The sequence below is a fragment of the Necator americanus genome, chromosome II, assembly GCF_031761385.1.
Source record: "Necator americanus strain Aroian chromosome II, whole genome shotgun sequence".
Lineage (NCBI taxonomy): Eukaryota > Metazoa > Nematoda > Chromadorea > Rhabditida > Ancylostomatidae > Necator > Necator americanus.
Genome location: NC_087372.1, coordinates 8581689 through 8590814, shown reverse-complemented (window position 1 = coordinate 8590814; position 9126 = coordinate 8581689). Strand labels below are relative to the sequence as shown.

At 44.2% G+C, this 9126-nt stretch overlaps 3 protein-coding genes across 4 annotated transcripts in view; 2 read left to right on the top strand and 1 right to left on the bottom strand.

The window, feature by feature from the left end:
* The window catches only part of RB195_017183 (uncharacterized protein), a gene marked incomplete at both ends in the record, with an annotated part of 7482 nt that extends 1805 nt beyond the window's left edge, over positions 1-5677 (bottom strand). Inside the window, 10 exons of one of the 2 annotated variants that reach the window (XM_013440746.2) lie at positions 27-179; positions 275-371; positions 420-523; positions 705-828; positions 2772-2925; positions 3409-3534; positions 3607-3722; positions 4988-5177; positions 5235-5346; positions 5408-5677. In XM_013440746.2, coding sequence (XP_013296200.2) covers positions 27-179; positions 275-371; positions 420-523; positions 705-828; positions 2772-2925; positions 3409-3534; positions 3607-3722; positions 4988-5177; positions 5235-5346; positions 5408-5677 — 1446 coding nt within the window. The remainder of the gene's footprint in view (positions 1-26; positions 180-274; positions 372-419; positions 524-704; positions 829-2771; positions 2926-3408; positions 3535-3606; positions 3723-4987; positions 5178-5234; positions 5347-5407) is intronic. The other variant, XM_064184070.1, reaches the window with a different exon arrangement.
* Positions 5678-6145: 468 nt separating this feature from the next.
* On the top strand, positions 6146-7774 carry RB195_017182 (uncharacterized protein; the record flags this gene model as incomplete). The annotated part of the gene is made up of 4 exons (XM_064184069.1): positions 6146-6463; positions 6529-7080; positions 7194-7502; positions 7550-7774. The coding sequence occupies 4 exons, from the start codon at positions 6146-6148 to the stop codon at positions 7772-7774; spliced, it is 1404 nt and encodes a 467-aa protein (XP_064039950.1).
* Positions 7775-8038: 264 nt separating this feature from the next.
* RB195_017181 (uncharacterized protein) lies at positions 8039-8359 on the top strand (the record flags this gene model as incomplete). The annotated part of the gene is made up of 1 exon (XM_064184068.1): positions 8039-8359. The coding sequence occupies one exon, from the start codon at positions 8039-8041 to the stop codon at positions 8357-8359; it is 321 nt and encodes a 106-aa protein (XP_064039949.1).
* Positions 8360-9126: the final 767 nt, after the last annotated feature.

Sequence of the window (9126 nt, the reverse complement as noted above, 5' to 3'; positions counted from 1 at the left end):
ATGACTAAAAGGCTGCTTTAACTGACCTTAACCGGTCTCGGTGCATCCGGATATTTGCACCGCAATCTCAGCAACGCTATCGCCACCACAGTGATTGCTAACCAAGCTGTTATTTGGCTAGCATTAATTAGTACGTAAAGATTGCTGGACAAGAAAAGATAACCGATAGATACAACACACTAAAACATGAAATATACCAAAATATCTTTTTGTACATTTTTCCTGTCTAAACATCATATATTTTCTAAGATGTTGTCTTAATGAATGTGCCCACCGTAAAAGTCACTGCAGGTATGGGTGTACGCAATCTCCTATTTATCATGGTCAGCAACACCGGCATCTGACCTTCGCGTGCACCACAATAAAACAATCTGGAAAGGAGTTACATTGTGACAGCTGGATGTATTGGATTCGAATACCTTGAGCTTGTCATAATTCCACCGTTTGCTGAACCAACAGTCGAGATTGCCACACATAACGGCATCACGAAGGCAAATTTACCGTACACTTTTTCAGCAAACAACTGGAAGTATTAAGGAAGAATCATTATCTGGTAAAGCTAGATTACTGGAAATTGAAAACAGTAAGCAACGTCAAAGATATAGCGCAAACAAAAACTGTAAATGTGGTTTGCGTTCATTTGCCTAACCAAAACATTGTAGATGGCAGGGGATGGATCCTTTAAGGTTGAATGGATAACTTACTACGGCAACAGCAGGGCTGGCAACCATTTCATCAGGTGAGACGACTACATATAAGGCGACGTTAAACAGTGCATAAATTATAGTAACAATAATACATGAATACATAACCGCAAGAGGTAGATTTCTGAACAAATATACTACTTTTTGCACTCTACATTTTATATGCAGAAGGGTGGCGGTTGTACTTTTTAGCTGAGCACAGTAGTAGCTGCTGCTAACTGATATGTGCATTAGTTTGGCACTGGTTTTTGAAAGAAAGTTACTTGTTCTGTCATTTAAAGGCATCACCCACGAATTTGGGTTGGTACGGGCCTCAGGCGGGTAATTCCTAGAACAGATAGATAGTAGATTGCGAGAAAGAGGGTGATTCCGTTCATCTCTCCCTCTATCAGTGTAAACGGACTCTGAAACGCTGTTTCTTACGACGGTTTCTGTTACGATTCGCAACTACTGCGCCCTCCGCGCCTGCGATTCGTTCGAATAGGTTTTCGACGAACCGCAGGCGGGGACAGGCGCAAGGGTGGCGCGTTGCAATAGAGGACGTAGTAAGGAACGGCATTCCGAGCCCGTCTGTTTACAGTGATGCAGTGAGAGATGAGCAGATTCACCCTCTTTCCCGCAATCTACGACCCCGTATAGGCATTACCCGCCTGAAACCTGTGCTACCCCAGATTCGTGAGGTACCACCAATCTGACGTAGTGAGGGCATCCGCAGAAAAACTTACAGAGTTCACTCAGGTATCGAGAATTTCCGCTAGTTCTGGAGAGAAGTGAAGTCTCGCGAGATACGGATCAGCTATAATACTATTCGAGCTGTTGGCGTAGATCGAGAAGTTTGAACAGAGGCATGTTGAAGGACTCGGTTAAAGGCATCACCCCACGAATCTGAGGTGGTGCAGATTTCAGGTGGAGTATTCGTATACAGGATGGGAGACTACGGAGAGGGAGGTGGTTCCGTCCATTTCTTCCTAATTGCCGTAAAAAACGGCCCGGAAGATACGGCTTCATTCGTTTTGGCGCACCATTTTGCACAAGAGGTTCGATTGGAGCGCGCCAGTCTCGTGCTGCGCTGCATCTTCCGGGCCGTTTTTTTACGGCAATTAGCAAGAAATGAATGGAATCACCTCCCTCTCCGTAGTCTCCCATCCCGTACACGAATACTCCACCTGAAATCTGCACCATCTCAGATTCGTGGGGTGATGCCTTTAAGTAGCGCGCAGCCGAGTCAGGCAACAATATCAGACTGCCAATCAAGTTACGTATAGTTGGGTCAAAACGACATGAAGCACGGACCGTTGCGCAAGCGGCCGCGCTCGGAAGCGGTGCGGTGGAGATAGCGGTTGGAATCGAGATGGGACCATGGCGAACTGCAGAGGTGTGTGGCGGTAGCGTGGATCCGTACACGATCTCAACCGCTACGCTCCACCGCTCCGCTTTGAGCCCAGCCGCTTGCGCAAATGTTCGTGTGTCATGTCGTTTTGACAACACTATAATTCAAAATTGCAAACAGCTCCGCCGTACAGCTCTGTTCGGATCCAGCGTCAGGGCCAAATAAGCCTACTTGCTCTCAGATGTGACAATGCTGTGGTCTCTGTTGATCACCCTCATACCTGTAACCTACAATCCGAACTCTGCATTTTCCCATATAGACACCAACATTTTATTAAATTATAAATTTGAAGCAATTCTGCCACTCATGTGCGCATGCCACAACCTGTCACTGATTATAGAGTACTTGTGTATAGCTCACGTGTCCAGGGTATATATGAAGGACTTATAATTAGTGTTCCTCCGTCTAAGGGGATGTCGTTTAAATAAAATAACGTGACCTAGAACGTTTAAGTGCCACCTTTGACATCGCGAAATTTCGGTTTGGATTTTTCTTAAGCAAATCTTCAAACACGTTCATGATCGCTCTATGATCGTCAAGGGTTTTTTTTAAATCTATTTTCTTTCTTCTCCCTCTATCTATGTCTTCTTTACTTTGAATGTTGCTTACGTAAATGTTTTCTTCTGAGATTTTAAACCTGGCTTTTATATAGTTACCATCATTAGAAATAGGCGAACTTCTTAGGATTAATAAGTTCTTCGGTAATGAAGTTTAAGTAGGTCCATCCCTGATAGGCAAATAGTCCGGAGTAGAATCCAACCGATGCTTGATAGAAATTCCGGAAATTTCCTTCAAAAATATCTTCAAATGAATCTCTGTACTGTGGTCCACCTGAAGTATCACATATTTTCCTTGATGATCCTCATCAGAAATTTTATTTTCTAGGAAGTAATATCTATAATGTTTTTATCTGTATGGAGGATATTTATCTACTGTAAGGGAGCCAGAGCAAGGCAGAAAAATGATGGGCGCGTACCCGTACGATTTTTTCTGTGATTTTCGTTCCGTTTCTTACCGCATCACGGTTATCTGCTTCATTTCATAGAATATCTGATGTATTCGTAGTTTGGTCAAAAAAGTTCATGCCGTTGTTAAGCGATCGGTTGATTCTTGAGGGACAAAAGCGCTACAGTAAGATAATATATAAGTATTCGTTGCAAAAACTCCTCTGACCCCACTGTAGGTTAGATCATGTAGTATCCGCACTCGGTGGTCGTAGAACCGGACGTAGTACTAACGGAGCGAAATCCACATAGGTAAAATATCTCTTACACTTTGGAAGTTAGTTAAAAAGCTCAAAAAAAAGAATGATACCAAAGACTAGGAGATAAGCTCCAGTGATTATAACCATCAGAAGAGCAACTACTTTGGCGTATGTGAACCAGTCCTGTACCAATGTTGCAAGCTTTACAGACCAGCAATTGATAACACCCAAAATAGCTGGAAACGTACTTCTTACTCATAATTAAAAATCATTAAAAATGAATAAATCATAACGCTGCAGTAACAAACTTATTAGTAAGCCTGCAATAATCTCTGTACTCCATTTTGGTGGATCGCATGTGGGATAAATAGGACGAAGAAGGTAAAGAGCGAATGTAAGAGAGATTATGGTAATAGCACAGGGCCTGGAATAATAATAACAATAGTAAATAATAATAATAATAATATGAAATACTAATATGAGAAGGAAACCCTGTAGGTAATTCAATAAAACTGAAAATTGGGACCGTTCAATACTCGTCCAATGTAGTGAAAACGTGAACCATATACATTGAAACTAGTCTATGCAGTGTTCCACCGGAGATGCGGCAGCTGCTAGAACGCATTTTTTGCTGGCCAGTGTACCAACGAATGTGTACTCCTGTATAGGATCACCAGCAACGAAATAAATTTTGATCTACACACGCAGTACCAGACAGTTATGTGTAAAGACCACAGACCAGAGTGGAAAAAGTGGCAAGAACTCATCTGTTATCGACAAGCGTTATTTTACTCCTATTCAAGAATTCAGATCACCTCCAACGTTTTCCTTGCCGATATTTCTGTTTCGTGACCCAGTATAACGGATTTCACATCATAATTTTTCAGAAACTCTTACGGTTACATTACTAATATACCTTTAAGGTCAGGTTTTATTGCACAGCGAGATTATGCCACAGTGGATTACTCTAAAAAGATCAATTTCTGCTTACATTTCATAACCGACGAATGATTTGGCCTTTTTTTTTTGGTTTCGGTTTTGGATGTAGTATCTTATGGAATAATGACTTGTTCTGTATGAGTTTGATAATCGGCAAATAATTGCTTCCGTTGTGGGTCTCATATCTGTGCCTTCCAAGTGCTGTCCAGTTTCACTCCATTTTCTTGCCGTGCGGGGGCCGTATAATGAGTTCCTTCCCAGCAATTCTCGTCAAGCCAGCAACGAGCATTTATATTTGCCTTTTTGGCGATGTGTGGGATTGGCGTCATTTTCTATCTCCACACTTTTCCTAGAATGCAGAATTCATGCGCAGTGAGCTAAACTGACTCGTTAGGTTTTCGACGTCACAAAACGATCTTGTCGAGCAGAACACGTAACAAGTACTCTCTTTTCATAATTATATTCCTTCAATTTCAATTTTGCAAAACTGGAAAAGAGACTTTACGACTTCGGAGATACTGTGCTTCGCAGTGCACAGTGTCGTAAGGAAGCAATGAAAATTCGGTAGAGATCTATCTTCAATCTTGAGGTAATTGAGTATTATCACCAACTCATTCGTTATCATCTTTTAACATATTATGTGTGTAAATCCAAAGGGATGGAAATGGGTGCTCTTCTGCCGGCATCATGGTTGCGACAAGGCATGTTTCTAAGAAAAATAGTCGTTACGATTCTCAAAAAAACCCGTACCTCACTACTATACTCTCGATCCAAAGCCTCAAAAAAGCTAAGAATGGACCGAATGCTGCCATCATATATGCATAATCTCCACCAGACTTTGTAATCATAGTTCCAAGTTCAGCGTAAATATAAGCACCCATTCCACACCACATCCCACATAAGATCCACATAGCCAGCGAAGCACCGACAGAACCAGCAGCTAGAACAGATGTAGTTGTTCCTCAGAGTTCTTCGAGTCGACGAAACCGCAGGGAACCTTCTTGGATTCCTGTTGGACTGACAAATATTCCCGATCCGATAATGCAACCAACGATCATCGTAACGCAGTTGGTCAACGTGAGTGTTCGTTTGAGGCCTTTTCCAGTATCCTAAATGTTTTCGCTTTCTCAACGTACTTAACGACTGAAGAAACGACTTGGAATCATTCACCTTTTCATCGACGTCCCCAAATGGTAGATCTTTCTTCTTCTCCGATGGGACGAGCGGTTTATCTTCGTCGCTTTTTCCCCTGCTTTTATCACTTTTTCCCCTGTCTACGGCATCTTCGCCGCTCCTGTCGCTACTATCTTCTAGCGAAGGGCTACGCTTTTTAACATCTTCCCTGGAGTCTTTGTCCTCATCGTCACTCAGCAGAGACTTAAGCGTTATATGTTCTCCTCCTTTTCGTAACATGTCTCTCTCTTCCCTTGATTCATCCATCTGAAAAGACGATTTCTTACAATTGGCCTACTGGATTTCCAAAGAGTACCCTGGGTTAGTCTAGTTGTGGTTCTGGCTGAGTGCGCTTGAACTGCTTCAGAGGTATGATATTGAAGAAATAAAAATCGCTTCAAGGGAATTTCAAGATAACAAGAAGAGCAACACGTGTCCACACAAGGTATACATGCGTTTATGTGTTGCTAAAGTAACTTATGACACGATATCGCAAAGACCTAAATACCATCAGACCAGTGGTATTTAGGAGCAAATCTCGCTTAATATCTTTTTAAAGAAAAGAACAAGAGCTGTCAAATAGTACAATTCTATAAAGAATATATATGTATAAATGGGGCCGCGTATGCGAGTCTGATTGCTACCTGCACTTGGTGGACCTGTTTTAACTAAACGAAATCAGGCGTTCGAGTATACGCATTGGGAACGTACGAGCTATATAACCCGCACTGTAATATGGCGAAAGATTTACATACATTGCAAAAAGGTGCTGTCGTCGAGCACATTGCCAAAGCCCATAACCTGAAAGGTCAACCGCCTGAAGCGAGCATAGAATCTTTGGCAACAACCATTCGTTTCGTCACGCTGAACTGCCGAACACTATCGAGTGAATTCCAACAAGCCGCTCTAACCAGACTTCTGCGATACTTCTGTGTTTCTTTTGCCGCACTGCAGGAAACACGCATGAAAGATCAGTCCGTCGTCAGCATCGAAAATTACACCACATACTGCGTCGATGCTGATGAGAACAAAATAGGTGGCTGCGCGATAGCTGTGAGGAACGATTACAAGAACCTGGTGGAGAAATTTGGCTCAACGTCGTCTTTCTACGATTGCAGGGTCGCAGAGGACGTAAACTCCTGATCGTAAGTGCTCACGCACCTACGGAAACCGCTGAGGACACCAGTAAGGATGCCTTCTATGATGAACTCAATGCGTTGATGTCCAAAATGTCAAGCCAGCAGGTGGTCATTGTCGGAATCGACGCAAATGCGAAGATGGGACTAGAACAGCAATCCGATGTGCTAGAAAAATGGTATTATCCAGCGGAGCGCACGTCGGACAATGGTGACCGTCTGGTCGACTTTTGCGAACAGACGGGCCTCATCATCGCTTCCACGTTTAAGAGGAATCATCGACGCCATCAGCTCACGTGGCAGGGGTCAACCCTTTTAACGCCTGAAGAGCAGCGCAAGCGGAAGATGAGGACTCTTAAGCTTCAGCTCGACTACGTTCTGACGAGGAACATTTCTCAGTCAGATATCCGAAAATCTAGAGCTGTTTGGGACGTCGCGTTCGACTCTGACCCCCGTCCAGTTCTTCTCAGCTTCAAGATACGGTTCCACAAGAGAAACCGAGGAGTTCCTCTTCAACCAAAAATCGACTGGCAGGTCTGAGAGACGATGAATGCAGAACAAAATTCCGCTAATGTGTGTCTATTCATGTTGGAGTACGGACCAGGAAGAAGTTTAGCGATGCGGATTCCTTCACAAAGTGCATCCAGGACGCTGCAATTGAAACGCTCGCGGTTCTATTGTCGCGGAAGAAGTTTGCCTTTGCATTTGCGGAAACAAAATCCATATACAATTCTGTATTTGTCAAGCACAGCGCTGGTGACTTCAACCAGGAAAAGCGTCTTAGAATTAAGCTGCGTCGTCAACTGCAACAAGACCACGATAACGAGTGGACGTCAAGAGCGATGGAGTTTGAAAAGGCGTGGGAGGACAGGAACCCGCGGAACGCCTATGCTCTACTAAAACAGTATAGCGGCAGAATGAAAAGATGTTCCCCTGTCCTCAACACTGCCAATGAGGTAGCTGTCCTTGAAGCAACGCTTCCAATTTGTAGGATCACTTCAAGACTTTGCTGAATCGGCTAGCACCGTCAGCTCCTGAACTCGAACACGTTCATAGACCGACATATGCGGTTAACGAGGAGCCACCGACCGAGTCGGAATTCGTGGTCTGTATTCAAAAAATGAAAAGTAGAAAATCTGGTGGAGACGACGGGATTAGCGCAGAAATGCTAAAATATCTTCCTCCGTCTGGGATTCGTGAGATGACAAAGATGATCCGTTCAATATGAACAGACAAAAGGATACCTGATTCGTGGAGACACGCTATCATAATTCCCCTCCACAAGAAGTTATCCGTCACGGACCCCAGGAATTATCGAGGAATCTCTTTGCTGCGTGTTATGTACAAGGTATTGGAGCGCATTATCCTGGACCGACTCATCAAACATCGCGAAGAAACAACACGCAACAACCAAGCTGGCATTCGTCTTGACTATCTTCGATTTACCACATGTTCATCGTCAGGAGCGATCGAAATCTGACAACGGAGACAGATGCAACTAGCCTTTCTGGGCTTTGAAGCTGTACCCGACTTTACCCACCGAGGCCGTCTTCTCAGCGCTGTAGGCGTCGATGGAGTACAAGGAAAGTTCGTTCGCATTCGTGATGACATGAATCAACCAACAACTGCTCACGGTGATTCAAACACCATCCGAATGCAGAACACCTTTGATCTCGTAACTGGAGTAGGACAAAGGCAAGGAACTGGAGTGGAGCGATCCTTCCTGTTCAACTTCGCCATCGATAACATTATGAACAGAACAGTATATCAGTGTCCGGCCGATATCATTCTAGCACCAGCAGACGCCTCTTGACCGATCTCAAGAACGCTGACAATGTTGTTATATTCTTGAAAAGCAGTACGAAACTTCAACACGTTGTCAACCTTGTATCTAAGCTGGCTGCTGCCTGTGGACTACTTCTACGCCTTCATAAATGCAAGCAGATGTGGATCTCTTCGAGACCTCGAACGGGAATCAGGGTGAGCGGACAACCGATAGATCTCGTCGATAAGTTCTGTTACCCGGGCTGCACGCTGAAGAACAACGGCAGCTACGAGAAAGACATTCAGCAAAGATGCGCTAAGGTCACTTCTGCATTTAACTCCTTAACGAAATGCCTGTGGTCGACCCCCATCACCAACGAAGTCAACGTCCCATCATGATGTACGGATCGGAGACTTGGGCAGCACCACCTACGGTGATAGAGAGGCTTGATTCCACGAACGAAAGCTGCTTAGACGGCTACTTGGCTACTTTTGGCCTAGGGTTTGCCACAAGGAAGATCTTTACGCAGACATTGGTGTGGTATACTAGCGGATGACACGTGGAAGATATAACAGTATCTTGCACCGCCATCAAAAGTGGCTGAAATAAATCGTCTTCGCTTTTTTGGTCATATATTAAGGGGACCGGCAGATCGCCCTGTTCAACGAGTTCTGAGGAGTTTGTCGGGTTCGAGCTGGAAGAACCCACGTGGCCGAAAATCGAAGTTCTGGACTGAGGTGGTGAAGAGGACCTGAGGACGCTCGGCGTAGGTAGCCAGTTCAGGCGAGACGTAAGGTTTTGCAGAAAAAATGGAA